General features: G+C 39.1%; 2 protein-coding genes across 3 annotated transcripts in view; one reads left to right on the top strand and one right to left on the bottom strand.

Moving 5' to 3' along the window:
- Positions 1–10,586, top strand: part of LOC102538411 (interferon-induced very large GTPase 1-like) — a 29,082-nt gene extending 18,496 nt beyond the window's left edge. The window contains exon 3 of the mRNA XM_015238540.3: positions 1,618–10,586. Within this exon, the coding sequence (XP_015094026.2) occupies positions 1,620–8,909 (7,290 nt within the window). The 5' untranslated portion in view covers positions 1,618–1,619 and the 3' untranslated portion in view covers positions 8,910–10,586. The remainder of the gene's footprint in view (positions 1–1,617) is intronic.
- LOC116277917 (olfactory receptor 2AG2-like) overlaps positions 1–18,285 on the bottom strand; it is a 111,296-nt gene that overhangs the window by 60,653 nt on the left and 32,358 nt on the right. The gene's annotated exons all lie outside the window — the stretch shown is intronic.

Genomic DNA, 18,285 nt, shown 5'->3' with positions numbered 1-18,285 from the left:
CTTAAATCTTTGCTAGTTGACTACATGTGAGGTATTCTGTTTCTTAGTGGTGGTATATCTGGAGTTTTCTCTTTCTATGAGTACATTAGCTCCACTCTTCTTGCTGTTTTTCACAGCAGAGTTCTTTTTCATGGAATTATATTTGATTTACCATATTATTTTACTTTCAGGTGTACAACATAGTGAGTCCATATTTTTATGGATTATATGGCATTTAAAGTTATTATAAAATAATGGCTATATTTTCCCATGCTGTACAATATGTCCTTGTTGCGTATTTATTTTATACATAGTAGTTTTATCTCTTTTTTTTCATTATAGGCTATTACAAGGTATTGAATATAGTCCTCTATGTAGTTTTTAATCTCTTAGTCCCATACCCTAGTCTTTCTCCTACCCATTTCCTCTCCCCACTGATACCACTAGTTTGTTTTCTATGTCTATGAATCTGCTTATTTTGTTACATACATTCATTTCTTTAAATTTCTAGATTCCACACATAAGTGAGAACATAGAGCATGTGTCCTTCTCTGTCTGACTTATTATATGTAGAATAATATTCTCTACATCCATCCATGTAATTGCAAATGGCAATATTTCATTCTTTTTTATGGTGCAGTAATATGTGATGTATGTGTATGTGTATATGTATATATACACACAAGTATATATACACACACACATAAATATGACTTCTTCTTTATAAATACATATTTACCCTGTTATCCACACCCTCTTCAGCAATTATTATTTGTAGACTATTTGATGAAAGCCATTCTTACCAGTGTGAGGTGATCCCTCATTGTGGTTTTGATTTGCATTTTTCTAACAACTAGTGATGCTGAGCATCTTTTCATGTGCCTGTTGGCCATCTGTATCTGTTCTTTGGAGAAATGCTTATTTAGGTCTTCTGCCTGTTTTTGCTAATCCATTCTTTTAATGTGGCTCTCCAGTTTTCCAGCACCACTTATTGAAGGGACTCTCTTCTCTCCACTGCGTACTTGCCTCCTTTATCATAGATTAATTGACCATAAATGCAAGGGTTTATTTCTGGGCTCTATATTCTTATCCATTGACCTATGTCTCTATTTTTATGCCAGTACAATGCTGTTTTGATTACTATCATTTTGCAGTATAGTCTGCATCAGAGACTGTGATACCTCCAGCTTTGTTTTTTCTCAAGACACTTTGGAAATTTGGGGTGTTTTGTGGTTCCAAGTAAATTTTATGATTATTTATTATACTTTGTAGAAAATGTTATAGGTAGTTTGATAGTGACTGCATTAAATCTATAGGTTGCTTTGGGTATTATGGACATTTTAACATTAATTCTTCTACTCAAGGAAGACAGCATGTCTGTCCATTTCTTTGTATTATCTCCAAATTCCTTCATTAGTGTTTCACAGTTTTCAAACTATATGTCTTTCACCTCCTTGGTTAAGTTTATTGCCAGCTATTTTATTCTTTTTGGTGTGGGACTACATGGGATTGTTCCCTCAATTCCTTTTACTGATAGTTCATTATTAGTGTATAGAAAAGCAACACATTACTGAAGATTAATCACAGAGCTATGTATAACAATGACATAGGCTAACTGAGTGTTTTTTCTTCCTCAAGCGATGGACACAGCAGATGATAATGAGCCCCAGCTCAGAGGCAAAAGGAGGCAAGAACTCCAAGAGCAGCTGAGAGAATTAGGACTGGCAGTTGAGTTCTGGTTGCCGAAGCTGAGGGAACACCTGGGTGTGACCTGTGCCCAGGCCTTACAACACCTAAATGAGGAAGACCTACAGAAGCTGAAATCACTGGCGCAACATTCCTGGGAGGAAAGGGCCCTGGAGAGGTTGCTTAACCTGTCACACTCAAATCGTCTTGCAGAGTTACCGGAGTCTCAGGTGGAAACATTAAAGAAAAGGCTGAAGCAGACAAAACAGGCTCTGCAGGAGCTGGAAGAGTTGCTTTCAGAAGGGAGGCAGCGGCAGGAAGAAGCAGTGAGGAAAAAGGAGGAAGAGCTGAGGCAGGCAATGGAAATCCCCAAAGAGTACTGGCCACCTCCTGAAAAGTCCCTCCGAGAAGTCATAGAAAAACTGCAGAAACAACTCAACCACACAGAGGGGACACTGTCTCACAGGAAAAACCTCCCAGATGGAGAGCTGGTGAGATATGCATCTGGAGGATTAGCCCTGCAGGGAATTTACAAAACTAGTGACCAAGGGGGCCTGATAGAGAAGAGAGAGGAGCTACTCAGTGTCCCCAAGGAGTTCTCACTGTGCGGCCCACAGCAGGGTACACGGATGAAAACAACAGAATTTACATCTTCTCAAGCAGAATCCATGTTCACTCAGACTATAGAGAAGCTGGGCTTCAGTGCAACTGCCTTAGCAAAGGGTGGAGGTTGGGGATTAAGCCTAAAAGCTGGTATGGATCAGAAGAAAGACTCAGAATCTGAGGAAAGACGGCAGTCACATTCTAAGCACTCTTATTTCTGCTCAACCAAGTTCAACTACATCCCGCTGGCCTCCTGCCACTTTGCTGTTGATCAGCTCCAGTTCTCCAAGCCTGCTCTCCAGGAACTGAAAAGCATTGAAGATCTTTTGGGTCAGCCCACAGACTCAGATAGACTTCCCTTGCTGAGGCGCAGGACTGAAGAATTCTTCCAAAGGTTTGGCTCTCATGCTAACCAGGGCCCTTTGCACCTGGGAGGAATCTACTGGTGGAAAGCCATTTCAGAGGGTTTCCAAAGTGAGCATCTGGAAGCAGTCAAACAGCAGACAGCAGATGCCCTGGATATTTACATAATGGGGAGCTACACTGGCTTTGGAGTGAAAGGTGCTGCAGGTGTGGATATGTCACAAAATCTTTCAAACACAGCCTTTGAGAACATTAACTTGCAAAATCTTAAAACCGAAGTGCAATTATCTGTGGCCCAGACAGGTGGTCCACCAGAAGCAAATGGCCTTTTACAGTGGAAAACTGGCCTGGTGGCCAATAATCAAACCTGGTGTGTCATTGACCGGGGAAATCAGCTCGTGCCCATTTGGGATATCATCCTCTCGAGCCACAGAAGTGATTTCAAACAACCTCTTCAGGTAGCTGAGCACCTGAAAGACAGCTACACTGCTCTGACTGGGCTCACTGCCCAGATCCAGGAGGGAGAAGAATTACTGAGTGCTGAGAAGGCAGCTACTGTTTTCCTAGACAATGTGAAATCCTGGGAGGTTTCCCATCCTGAAGAGCAGCTGAAAAAGCTGATATATTTCATGCAAATGTTGACTCAGAAAATAAAAAGTTATGACTTTTGGATTCATAGATGCCTCACAGATTGGGGTCTACAAAATTTTCTGGTAAACACAGTCAACTTTTGCAAAAAATCTTCTATTTCTGGAACTGAATTTATCAAATCTAAGTTGCGCAGCCTTTTGGATCCTTACATCTACAAAGTGTCAAACTTTCCACAGACTGATTCCATTATGCAGTGGATCTTCCAGTCAGAGCCAGACCAAGAGCATGTAAACGTCACCAAATTTTCTGAATTGATTAAAATCCTTGAAAGAAACAAGAATGACCTTATGGAAGTGAAGGCCAAATCTGAGTCCACAGAATCAGTGGAAGAAGCTCAAAGCAAGGCTACTAATGAGGTCAGCTTGTCTCTTGGCTGCTTCTTGAATTACCTCCAAGAAACAGGGCAGCAAGACACACACATCTTGCTACTTTCCATTGCCACTGGTGCAGGATATCATGGGGTAAACAATACTTTTCAATATCTCTTGGGGTGTGATGAGTTAGACTTCCTCCTGAATGAAATGCAAAGTGCCAAAGGTAAATACAAGGAGCTCAAAAATATTTGTGACTGCAGGGCTCATGCATTCCTGGTACTCACAGGTTTGACAGCTACAGTTAGTGACAAAGCTGTTTCTCCAGAGGAGAAAACACAACGCTTGGCATTGGTAAGACATCACATGGCACAATCTTTGTCTAAAGAAGTTGTACAAGTCCTCTCCAAACCTGGAGCAGATCATAACTGGGAAAACCTAGAAAAAGACCTGAGATCGCTCACTGATGGTGAGTATGGAGACACCATCTCTTCATTGCAAAGGGATGAGGAGAGTAAACAATTGCTAAGTCTCTTGCATGAAATAAAACAGCCCCATGAAACACATGATAATGAAAATAACAAATGTGAGGTCATAGAAAATCAAGCCTTCCTAGAATTACTCCAGCGTCTAGACCTAGAACATTACTACCCAAAACAGATGAGCACAGCTAACTTCCATCAGATCTACAAGACGTCTGTGCACAATACCCAGCCCTGCTCTGAAAGAGAGCTTCCCTTCTACTTCCTACAGAAGCTACTGATGCTGGATTATGGGTTTAGATACCTGATCATCAAAGATGGTGGATACACAGAGAAGCAAGTCTATCCAAGCACCTCAAATCAAGAAAATGACACTTTTGATCCATATGAAGACTTCACTGAACACAATGATAGTCCCACTAAACCTTCAGCTACTAATGTGAGGTCCTGCATTCACCCTATGGATATTCAGATGGCAATTCTTCACTGTGCAGATGATTTTGCCAGACAATATATTTTCGGCAAACTTTCGATTTGTCAGTTTGCCCTCCCCCTCCTCATACCTACTCCCTGCAATTCTCAAATTGAATTCTCCCTCTGGTCTCTCAGTCAAATTAGGAGGAGCTGGCAGCAAGCAAGGAAATCAACAAAGGAGGAGAAGGACAATTACAAGAATCAGCAGATGTGTCGTGTCTCTACCCCAATTGTGTCCTTTCTTAGAGTTGGAAATGACTTCTCTGCCTCCAAATCTCAGATCATGAACTGTCTTCTCACTAAACGAAAGCATGATGTCTTTTTTCACCGACACTGCAAAGGGAGCAGCAGGAACTGTCTCTTGATGGGAGGTGTGGTGGAAGTTGCCTGGTTCTGTCCTGGGGTGAGATATGAGGACAGATTTGACAACTGCTTAACCTTCACCAATCTTCACGGAGATGCAAAGGAACATAAGAAGCAACTCACCTTTTTGCAGGAGGTCTCTTCTCTCATTGTGGTCCTCATGGCAACTTCTGATGACAATAAGGAAAACCAAAAAATTGTCCATGACCTGTGTCAGTCATCAAAACCTTTAATCTGTTTGCTTGATGATAAAGAAAAACGGATGGCCAATACTTCTGGCCTACGGGTGAAAATTGGAATTAGGAACAGAAATGAAGCAGAATTAATAGAGGAGCTCACAATTACAATCAGACGGTTGCTAGAGCTCTCTGACACTGCCCTCAGCCTGGAGGACTGTGCCCAAGTTGCTCGCAAGCAAGGACTGCTTATTGATGAAGACCAGAGAGACTGCAAGGAAGCCAGAGAAAAGGCAGAGGTTCTAATGGATCCACTGGAAAAAGTGGAAATATCTCAGGTGAAGGAAAAAATACTACCCCTTCAGGGAAAACTGTGGCAACTTTGGTGTAAAAAGGACAAAGAACTCTATCATCTAAGAGAAAAGGGGAATCGAAGCATTGAACAACACAAGAGTGAGATTGAGACGGAGAAACAATCACTACGACAGGCACAGCTAAGGAGAGCCTTTCCTCTCAATGACTTAATGAATTCTGTCCTTGAAATTCTCCAAAATCATTCAGAAACTCACACCAAACTCTACTTCTTGCAATGGCTGAGTGTGTTTTTAGACAAATTGACTGCAGGACACTTGGAAAACCTAAATGAGAAGAAAAAGGCTTTGTGGTCAGTGGTCCAAAAAGAAAAGCAAGAGGCACCAAAAAGTAAGTCCCTGAAAGCCTGGCAAAGTGAGATAGAAGCTATCTCCAGAGAGATTAGTGACTGTTCCTTGGGAACTAAGCAAATTCTCAGAGAATTTGGTCAGATCTATGAAGCTTTGGAAGAAACTTCTTCCATAAAAGATAGTCTCCTTCTCTCCCTTCCCCACATTGCTGCAGATCTGATGATATCTGGGGTTCCCATTGAGCTGATGGATGGGGATGCTTCATATGTGCCCCTAAAGTGGGTGGCAGCTGTTTTCGACCAGGTATCTGAGAAGCTTGGAAACAAACGGCTGTTTGTCCTCTCAATCCTTGGCCTACAGAGCTCAGGGAAGTCCACTTTACTGAATGCCATTTTTGGGCTGCAGTTCACTGTCAGTGCTGGGAGGTGTACCCGGGGGGCCTATATGCAGCTCCTGAAGGTGGAGGAGACATTCACAGAGGAACTTGGCTTTGACTTCATGCTTGTTGTAGATACAGAAGGACTTCGAGCCCCAGAACTCAGCAACAAGTCCCAGAATCGGGACAATGAGTTGGCAACCTTTGTCATCGGACTTGGAAATTTGACTCTGATCAATGTTTTTGGGGAAAATCCATCAGAAATGCAGGATATTCTACAAATAGTCGTCCAAGCTTTTCTGAGGATGAAACAAGTAAAAATCTCTCCCACTTGTTTCTTTGTCCATCAGAATGTGGGGGAAGTTACAGCTAAAGGCCAAACTATGGAAGAAAGAAGGCGAATAGAGCAGAGGTTAGATGAAATGGCAGCAACAGCTGCTGAAGAAGAACAGTGCTCAGATGTAACCCGCTTTAGTGATGTCATTAAGTTTGATGTCAATACTCACGTCTACTACTTTGCTCACCTCTGGGATGGCAGTCCCCCAATGGCCCCTCCCAATCCTGACTACAGCTACAATGTCCAGGAACTCAAAAGTAGAATTCTTTTGGCTGCCAAACAGGAGTGCAGGGGCAGCATCATGAAGATATCGGATGTAAAATTCCGAGTTCAAGATTTGTGGAGAGCCCTGTTGAATGAGAACTTTATTTTCAGTTTCAGGAACACCAGAGAGGTCATGGCCATGAGCAAATTGGAAACAATGTATAACTACTGGACCTGGGAGCTGAGGAGTCATGTGCTGACCTTGCAGGACCAGCTGACCAACCAGATTCAGAATGGAAAAATCCAAACACCTGAAACACACATGCTTGAGGCTCCAGTTACAGAAAAATATGAAGCCATCAAGCAAGAACTTGAAAAATACTTTAATGAAGATCCAGATAGTGAAGTACTGGTTCAGTGGAAAGGAAGTTTTGAAAACAAGCTAATGATCCTTAAAGAGAAACTAATTTTAGACAGCCAAAGTAAAGCCAAAGAAATTATTAGTTTTAAAGAACAGCAAGAAGAACTGGATAACAAAAAATCAGCTTATGAAAAGGAATTATTGGAAAAAAGCCAAAAGTTGGCTTTAACTGTAAAGGGCACAGAATTGAGTGAGGAAGAACTACATGAGAAATTCAACCCACTTTGGGAAAAATGGGTCTGTGATGTGTTCTCAAATCTCCCACCAGTCACAGAGCCTAATATTGAAGTGGATTCTGAAAACATCCTCTTGGATTATTTCAAAAAGGAGAAAAATATGGTGGACAGACTGAAGAAAAATTTTGGAGAAAACTTTCAAATCAAATATGACAAACATATCAAGATGAACAAGAAATATTTTAACATTTATCCACTGACATTAGAGCCCCAGGATATAGAGTCTGTAAATTCCATTACTGACCGAATTATTTCAAAATTTAATGAAACTATTAACAGCATTAGTAAGCAAAGGCATGATTACAGTCCAAGTTATTTCTTTGAAATCCTGAAAATCATAGATGAGGAGGTGAAATCTGCTCCCATTCAAGAAAGATGTACAGTTACAAGAAAATATGAAATTGACTTATCATTGTGTTTATTCCGAAGGGCAGCCATGAAGTTTAAGGAGATACACAAGGAATTCAAGAGAGCAAATGATCCTGTGAACTATCTAGAAAGCAAGAAAGATGATTTCTTCATGAGTTTTAAGATCTCTTGTCAAGGAGCAACCTCAATCAAAACATTTGTTGATTTTCTGTGGCACAAACTCACCCCTGCTATCTCCACCACTGTAAGGAAAACTATGGCCCACAAAATTGCTGGGGACATGCGAGCTGCCTGCCCAGCATTCAATGGAAACAGGACTAATCTGGAGAAACACATTCTCATCTCTCTGGCAGAAGAGGAAAATTTTGATATGTACTGGGAGTACCTTCAAAATTCAGAGTCATTTTTTAAGACTTACTTTGAAAACAATATTAAAAGATATTGTTCTGAGCAAAGAAATGAAAAAATGAAGACTTTTTTAAAAATAAGTTTAGATGACATCAAGAATGCCATCCTCTCAGCTATTCATGCATCCACAGCAATAGCTAAAGATAACAGCAGCACAGTGTCTGAGTGGTTGGATTTGTTCTGTGATCACCTGGGGGGTAACTTGATCTTTCCACGAAAAGACTTGATAAGCATTGAACACCAGGAGATAAAAGATATTGAGTTTCTCAAAGAAGCCATGAGTAAAGCTTTGGATCCTGCAATAGAGGGAGTAGCACAGAACTATTTGTGTATGCTTGTAGAAGACATTGTTCCTGAAATCCAGAAAATGCTCTCTGAACATCTCCATGGCTGCTGGAAACAGTGTCCCTTCTGCAGAGCAATTTGTACAAACACAATCCCCACCCACGAAGGATATCATAGTGTTCCCTACCACCGTCCACAGGCTATTGGTGGAATGCATTGGCAAAAAACAGAAACGTTTGTCATTGATTTTTGTACTAGTATGGTAGCAAGTGATTGTTTTTTGGCTTTGAAAGATGGCAGGGAAATTCCATTTAAGAACTATCGACAGGCAGGAGGGGAGTATGCCGAATGGAGTATCACCCCAGACACATCCACCCAGCCATACTGGAAATGGTTTGTCTCTCACTTCAGATCACAGCTGGAAGAAAAATATCACAGAAGATTTATAGGTAAAGGTGCAATTCCTGATGCATGGAACAAAATCACAAAGCTGGACGTACTTTATTACTTGAAAAATAATTAATACTCAATAACCACAAAAGAGACCCAGTATCTGAACAAAGAGGCACATTACCCAAACAATCTTAAAATACCACCTCCACAAAATGAAAGCCTTCATTCTAGATTTTTCAGATGAAGGATCTAAAACTATGTCAATTAACAGCAATAGCTGAAGATTTGCCAGAAAAGGATTTCACTTTTCTCTGCCTCAATTCCTTCTGCTTTAAAAACAAATTACTAAAATATATGAGTGCATGATACACTCAAATAAAATCATTTAAAATACCTACTTCATATTTTAAACTATTATTCTGAATGCTGCTTTTTATTTTTAAATATAGAATGTTACATACACTCTCAAGTAAATCATTTTCATAGAAGTAAATTAAAATCACTGTACACTGCTATAAATTCTATATAATAAATATATGGCTATTTCAATTAATATACACTTATTGACTGCAAGCTGCAAAATTGTATTCTCTTTTCATTGTATTTTTTTACATACTCTGCAATTGTCAAGAAGAGTATTAATGCTTGAATGCAAAAAAACTCATGAAAAGTTCATGATTCTCAATTCCCAAATAGAGTGCTATTTAGGTTTATACTGTTAAGAAAAAAACAGAAACTTGACCAGAATAGAGCCTGCATCAATTCAGGAAACATTACCTAACAAATATTGAAAATAGAAATTATATAATTTTTTCCCTCATTTAACCATCACTCTCTTCTTCCCTGGCACCTTGCCACTTGCCTCTACATGTTTTTTTAAAGAAAAGAAAAAGAAAACATTCACAGGAGCTTAGGTATTCAAATACTGGAACTTGTACAAGTCTGAGTAGGAATGCTTTATGGAATGAAATTTATGACCAGGTAAAAAGGGCCATTTTAATCAAGGCTTTGGGCAAGGTCAAATTTGATTAATCCATTAATGATTTTAAAAACTACTCCTTCAAGATTAAAATATCAAAAATATACAGTTTTTAACATGGTGATATTTTGATAAGAGATGCTTTTTAAGTATTAAAATATAAGAAAATGCCCATCTCCAAATCAGGCACCCTTGTGACTTTTCACACTATTTGATCCATAGAATTATGATCACAAATAAACATGAAAAGCACCCTGAAGCCAACCAAGGATCTGGGAGGGGGAAAAATCACCATTCTGCAAACCTATACCTTCTGAAACATGACTTATGCTAGGTTCTCAAAGCTGATGATCTAAAGTAGTCCTGATACTAACAAGAAAATTTCTTCATACCTGACATAAGGGCTTCCATTGCCTTCCATTTAAGGGCACACTCTCTACCCTCCTCAGCCACTGAAGACAGACTGTCCAAAGAACAGCTGTCAAAGGACTTGGGTCTTCAGAGCTGGGAGACAGGAGTGCTGACTGTGCTATCTTTGTACCCTCAAGGGCATCCAGCATACTCTGTTTCTGGTCAAATCACCACATCTCCAGAAGAAATCCTGGAACAGAAACATTATATGGGAAACTGATGTTCTTGCACAGTAAGCTTTTCCTTTTGTTCCCTAAAAAGTAGTCTCACTGAGAGTTGGAAGGACCTCCTAATATGATAGTTGAAATAGTGATAAAAACAGAACCCATGCATAATATAGCACCTGTCTCTGACATCACTGCATCCTTGAAAACTCTGCAATATTAACATCTGCTGAATGCTTTTCATATTTGTTTAATGAACCATTTAAGCTTTTAACTATGAAGTTTTATGTATCATTCATTAACTTTGATTTTGAAGTTGAAAGTACCATGTATAAATAAAAAAATTTTATAAATTCCTCAGGCATTTAAGCAGAGTGATTATTAAATGAAATCCAGAGTCTCTGGTCAAGAATCCCCCCAAAACTGGCAAGAAATAAGCTGGGATTGAGTGAAGAAGGCTATGTGTGAATGTGTTTTTTGGTAATAGTAGTGGAGAGTAAAGTGCTATCAAGGTGGGGTCAGGAGTAAAGGGTCAGTGGGTTATGGTCACTGAGAAAGATCTTAGGAACAGTGGAGTGGAGTGAATGCATGAGTAGGGATGAGAATTATATCATCATCAAAAGTGGGAGACAAGGGCTCAGCATAGGTCACAGGACTAGAGATGGCCAGATTGTAAAGTCAATAGAGGTAGTGTTCACATGGTCAGTGGAATGGGTCTCCCTGAGTCACTGAAAGTGGGGATCATAGAAACACAGGAATTAGGCATCATCACATCAGTAGATTTAGGGGATTCCCAAAGTAAGTTAAGCAAGAGAGCACAAGGCCTGTAGGGATGGGGCTAGGAGGGTGATGGATTGTTACAAAGTTCAAACCACATGAGTAACACGTGAGTTGCTTTAATGAAGATGGAAATTTGCACTAAAAAGTTTTCAACTAGGTCTCTCTCTCTGAAAGAGTGGATATAATCATGGGAAAGTCAACTGAAAGAGGCATGTTATGGATGAATATTTGTGTCACCCCAAAATTCATATGTTGAAGCCCTAATTCCCAATGTGATTTTAGAGGGGATCTTGGGAGATAATTAGGGTGAGATGAGTTCATGAACGAAGGGTCGTCATGACTGGATTAATGCCCTTATAAGAAGAGACACCAGATCTTTCTAATATCAAGGGAAGAATATGTAAGCACACTGCTATAAGGCAAGCCAGGAAGAGACCGCTCATCAGGAACTGAATCAGCTATATCTTGATCTGAGATGCTCTAGAACTGTAAGGAATAAATGTCCATTGTCTAAGGCACCTACTCTATGGTGTTTTGCTATGGCAGCCAAAGCTGACTAAGACAGGGTTTGTCTGAAAATTGGCCCCCTTAAGGTTTGGGATGCTTTTCCCATGGAAAATGGCATATGAAACAAACAAGTTTTTATTTTATCCCCTTCATTCAAAATTGTAATTCTCTTTAATCATTTGAGTACTTCAGGAAGGTCTAAAAAAGCCATTCAGCCCTTTCTAGTAGTCTTGTGACACCTGGATGGACAAAACAGTGAAGGAAAGTGTGAGTATTACCAATAATAGTATCATGATCATTATTAATTCTGATATCTTTGCAGTATTAGTGCCTGTGACATCTTAGGCAGGTACTTTAACCTCTCTATGTTCAAGTGCCCTGTCTGTTAGAGTGCATTTCTGATTATACTGTTAGGAAGAATAAATGAATTTCTTCTCTTCTCCTACATCACTCTTCTTTGCTGGTTCTTCAACTTTCATCAGTCTCTCAATGCTATACCCCAAGGGCTCAATCTTTGGTCTTCCTTCTATAACTAGACTCTCTCTGTCTCTCTTAGGAATTACCAGTCCCCATCACATTAAGTACCACTTACACATCGATGACTCCTAATACATATGTCTCACCACATCTGTCACCAAATGTCAAGCAACTGCCTACTCACCACCTCCACTTGGATATCTTCAAGACATCTCAAGCTTAACATGCTCAAAACTGGACTCTAAATATCCTCTCACTCATACCCTTCTCTTACCCACAGCTTTCCTCTTTGCCATTAAAGGAAAATCCATTGTCTCAATTCCCTGGGCCAAAAAATACTCTAAAGCAACCATATTTCTTCTCACCACTCATTCATTGCTAAATACTGAAGAATCTACTGTAAAAATATATCCAAACTCCAATCATTTACCAACATTCCACTGCAGGCACTGAGGTTCAATAGCCTTCAAACAGATCACCACAACCACATCCAACATAGCAGTCAGAAAGCTTTTTTAAAATGTAAGCTAGATCATTTCAATCCTTTGTTCAAATCCCTGAAGTAGCTCCATGTTCATTCAGTGTGAAAGGCAAAGTCACCACAAGAGTCATCAAGGTGTTATACAATGTGACGTGATGTGATGTGATATGGCCCTTAATTGCCATTCTGGTCTATTTCTGTCCCCCTTGGTCACTCACTCCAGCCATTCTCAAAAGATGACTGAGTCCTCAGGATTAAGGTCCCTGCAGCACTGTGGCAAACATATACTGTAATGGTTCCTAAAAGTACCTACCAGTATTTAGTCAGATAAATATACACTGGGGAAAGGAGAGTACCCAGATATTTTCAGAATTATTGGACACGAGGTCTGCATTGACACTGACATCTAGAGAAACAAAGTATCATTATTCATAATTGGGGGCTAGGTAATAACTGGCGTCCTGACTAAAGTCAAGCTTACCATCAGTCCACTGGGCCCACAGATCCATAGAGTGGTCTGTCCCCCGTCCCCGTGTGTGTAATCAAGGAATGACAAAACTGGCAATGGGACTAACCCTTCCATGGGGTCCTTGTCTTATGATGTAAGTGTTATAATAATGAGAAAGCGTAGGCAGAAGCCTTCAAAATTCCCCTACACCCTGGCAAGTTAATACATGTTTGTAAAAAAAATCACAACACAGGGGAAGGCAAGATTATTACCACCACTAAAGACCTAAAGCAGTGGTTGCCCCTATCACATCTCCATTTAATTTGCCAGTCTGGCTCCTGCAGTAACAGATAGATCCTAAAACATTCCTGTGAACTGCTGCAAGCTCAACCAGTGGTAGCCCCTACTGTAGGTTCTGTACTGGCCAAGGTAATACTGCTAGAGCTAAGGCCTAAGGTATGTAGCATTTGCCATCGATTTGGCAAATGCATTTTTTTCTCTTTCACTGATAAGACACTTTTAGAAACACTTTACATTCATGAAAGGCACAAATATATTTATTTATAGTTTTGTCCCAGGGCTTTATTAACTCTCCCACTTTCTGCTATAAGATAATGGTAAGGAAAGGGGACAATCCCACAGAATATCACATTGATCATTGATAGGATGACATCCTGTCAATTGACCAGAAGAAGAAAGAAGTGCTGAGAGACTTCATGGCCTTGTTAAGACATGTGTCCAGAGGGTGAGAGAAAAACCCTACAAAGATTCAGGGACTTGCCATAACAAGATTTTTAAGGGCCCAGTGGTCAAGTTACACTATTCAAAGTAAAAGACAAATAACTGCATCTTGCATTCCCTACAATGAAAAATAAAGCACAGCACCTGGTGGGCCTTTACTCATTCTGAAAGCAACATATTCCACACCTAGGAATACTTCTCTGGCCCATGTATCAGGTAACAAGGAAGTCTGCCGTCTCCAAATGGGGTCAGAGGAGGAAGGATTCTCCAACAGGTTCAGGCTGTGATAGAAGCTGACCAACTGCTGAGCCATATGATCCAGCAGGCCCTATGCTGCTGAGTTGTCAGTTTTGATAAATGATTCACTGTGGAGTTCATGGCAGAGATCAGCAAATCATGGTTTCTGGACTGAGCTGGTATGCCACTGTTTTTGGAAAAAATATTTTATAAAAATACAGCCATGTTCATTCATGTGAATGTTGTCTATAGATGCTTTCACACTACAAAAGCAGAGTTGAGTAGTTCAAACAAAGAACATATGGTTGACAAAGTCTTGAAAATTCACTATGGCTCATTATAGGAAAAGGTTTGTTGTTTTTTTTTTTTATGCTTGGTTAATGGTAAGTCCCAGCAAGAGAATCATAATGCAGGGGTTTGGGAATAAGGCCATGCCATGTGCAACAGAGAATTATATGCCTTTTGAATAGCAGCTCCTGGTCTGCCACTGATTCCTGGTAGTCATGAAATGTTTGACCATGAGGCACAGGGTGAACATGTGAATGAAATTGCCCATTATGAGCTGGGTTATGTTGGATCCACCAAGGCATGCTGTTGGAAAGGCCCAGCAGTAATCCATTCAAAAATGGAAATGGTATATCCAAGGTCAAACCTGTTCAGGTATAGGGGACAGTATTACTCATGAGCAGTAGCCCCAACCCACATGTCACCTACCATGGTTGCACCAGGAACCCTCTCCCAGCTCACATTTATAGCTTTATGGAGGGAGATGACATACAAACAGCTAAAGGAAGAAGAAAAAGCTAAGCTTGATTTTTGAACAAGTCAGCTTGATATTGGGTACAACCGGAGAATGGATGGTAGTTGCAATGAAGCTACATTCATAAATAGCCTTGAAAAGCAGTAGAGAGGGGAAAATCTTCCCAAATGAAAAAACTACAAATGTTGCTCCTAGTCATTGGCTTTGTATGCAGAGAGTAGTAGCGTGAGGTGAGAATATGTGCAGATTCCTAGGCAATCACCAATAACCTTGCTGGCCAAAAAGCAATAAACTAAAAGATCAGAAATAAGAAGGCTTTGGGTAGAATATGTGGAGGGACAGATGGCAGTGGGCACAAAGTGTGAACATCTTTATATCACACATGCTCATCAGAAAGCACCCACCACTCAAGAGATCCTAAACAATCAGGTTGGAAAATGACTTGACCAGTTCATGTTAACTGTTCTTCCTCATCAGCCTCCCAAGAACTGGTATGACAGGCATATATATGAAATGATCACAATAGATATGTAGGCTATGCATGGACCCAATAACAGGAACTTCCACTTACCAAGGTTAAGCTACCTACTGCTCCCTCTGCGTGTCCAATCTCCAACAACAGACACCTATGCTGGTCCACCAATATGGCACAATTCCTCAAGGAAGTCAAATGGACACTTGTTGGCAAGTTAATTTCATTTTAATCCTTCCATCTTGCAACGTCCAACACTTCATCCATATGGGGATTGATACCTATCCTAGGTATGGGTTTACCTTTTCTGCTAGCAGAGCTTTGATCAGCACTAGTATCTAGAGGCTTACAGAATGCCTGATCCACAGGTATGGTATCCTGACAGCTGAGGGTAAGGGAAACCTAGAATTTATAGTGAAGAAGGAAGAAATTTCCTTAGATTATATCCCAAGGACCAATGGAAGCAATGTAGGCTATAATTCACCTCTAACTTTCATCTTCTAAATTTCCCTTCAGAAATAGAGGCCCACAGACATCAAGAAGGAATTGCCCTCCAAACATGTTTGGAAAAGTAAATCTACATGGCATAAGAAATAGACTCTGCTGGCCTTATGGAGATCCACCACTTAGATCTTACTGAAGAAAACCTTCTGTGAACAGAGTTGACTGACAGCCTCCACCTGCCACTTGATTAGATCTACCAGGATGCTCACACTGAGGCCACACCTTCCCCAGGCTGCCCTCAATGACTGAGGCATGTGAAGGCACAGTCTAGCCCATTATGGAGTTACCTCAACTAGCAACCATTCCTCAGGATTCCCTGTATGCCTGGCCAAAATTTTCTTTAAACTCACAGTGGTCTAAGACTCTTTTTATCCCATCCTTCCTTCCCTTTCTACCTTCTCAGGTGTCAGATAGGCATGGTGGTCTGAAGGGTTTCCTTGCCTATTGCTTTCTCCTCCTATATCACACACATTTCCTCCAATACGTCTCTTACATGTCTAATTCCATCTTGGCATCTGCTTCCTGAATGACTTTCACTTATTTACAAGCTATTTATACTTCTTATTCTTTCTGCAGTCTGTTGCGGTCATTTCCTTATTTTTCTATTGAGTTGTTGGGTTTTTTTGAATATTTATCTGTAAGATTTTTCATATATTAAATGAATTAGTACTCTATCTCACAAAGGAGCTGCAAATATTTATTTTACAGTTGACACCTTTCTATTGACTTCATATAAAACATTTCTTCATTTACAGAAATGAGTTTTATGTAGTCACATGTACAGATCTTTTCCTTTCTGGTATGTGGTTGTTTCTTGCTTAAAATGGCATTCTCCATATCAGTAATAATAACAGCACTACCAAGAATAATAATAATAAATTTCATTTTCTTCTAGTATTTTTATCAGTTTTTTTACTTTTATTAAATTGTATCCTTCTGCAAATTATTTTGGTAGAATAAGTAAGGTAGAGCGTCATATTATTTTCTTACAGCCATGTAGTTTTTGAATAACCTATTTTGCCACTGATTTTAAATAACATTTTAATCATAGGCAAAGTCAGTATGACTCCCTTACTTTTAACTCTTCCTGTTAATAAACTAGCACCAATTCTTTTTAAATATAAAGTTTCTTCTTTGTGAATATCTTGCAAGAATAGTACAAGCTCATATCTTCTATTTTGTAATTTTCTTGACTACTCAGACATGTATTTTCCTGACTATATCAGCTTGACCAATTCCAAACATAAACTTCATATACGTATTGAGATTGACTTGAATGTATACTTAAATTTAAGAACAAATTTAAGAACAATATGTTTCTTTCCAGTAATAAGTCTTCCTCAGAAGAATGCATCTTCTCATTTATTCAAGTCTTTATACATCAGGCAAAGGCTTTAGAGATTTCTTCAGATCAACAGTATACATTTGTTGTTAAATCTAGCCCAATTTGTTATCTTTTTGTAGTTGCCATTGCATATGAAATCATCTTTTCTTTTATATTAACTGACCACATATTGTTCACATGTATAAAAAAATTGCTGATAACTGTTATCAATATCAATCATTGATACTGATAAAAAAACTTTTAAAGCACTGATTTTTTTTTTGGATATTAACCTTATAACTAAATAATGGAATAATTCTACTTATTCACTGTTTCTCAATTGATTACCTTGGTTTTTCAGGTTTGATACTTTATCATTTGCAAAGAAGCAGGCATCCACTTTCTCAATTTGTATAACTCATTTTTTTCTTCTCATATCTCAAGAATTTACATAGACATAACAATATTAAGCAAAGTGGATTTAGTGTCACAGTAAAGTGGTATCTGTTTTCGTAGCTTTAGTGAAAATACTTTAGGTTTTACACCACTAAATATGACATGAGAAATGTATCTTTACCATACTATAAAAGTATCTACTTATCTCTACTCTATTAAGAATTTTAGTCATAAATGGATATATACATTTATTAAATGCACTTCCTATATCCTTGCTGAAGACAATATTAATATTTCTTAATAGGAAACAAGCCATACTTGGCACTTGTGTATTTTATTTTGTAATGTTTCTGAATTCTATTTGCTAACTGAAATTAGAAAGGTGCCCTAGTTATTTATAAGTGAGATTAACATGTACATTTATTTTTAATATTTGTCAGTTATAGTAGGAGCAGTAGTAATAATAATAATAACAGCAAAAATAATGATAACAAATATCTCTTATGCACTTAACTCTGTACCAAACATCCAAAGAATGTTAGATGTATTAATTCACTTATGCCTTATAGTAACAGTATAAGCAGTGCTATTATTCTTTTTTTAATAGTAAGAAACTGATGCACAGGGAGGTTAAATAACTCATTTAATATCGTACTACTAGTAAATGATGAGGCCAGAATTTGAATCCAGGTGGCCTGATTCCAAAACCCTCACTTTTAAACACAATAGCATTTATAAAAATAATTCAGAGGGTTTTCTTCTGTCTATAAGCTTGGGAATTGTTCTCCTATCATTGGCATTATTTTTCTTTGAAGTGTCATAGAA

Source organism: Vicugna pacos, chromosome 10 (genome assembly GCF_048564905.1).
Source record: "Vicugna pacos chromosome 10, VicPac4, whole genome shotgun sequence".
NCBI classification, from domain to species: domain Eukaryota; kingdom Metazoa; phylum Chordata; class Mammalia; order Artiodactyla; family Camelidae; genus Vicugna; species Vicugna pacos.
The sequence above is the reverse complement of the archived record's forward strand: the minus strand, read 5'-3'. Positions and strand labels throughout refer to the sequence as shown.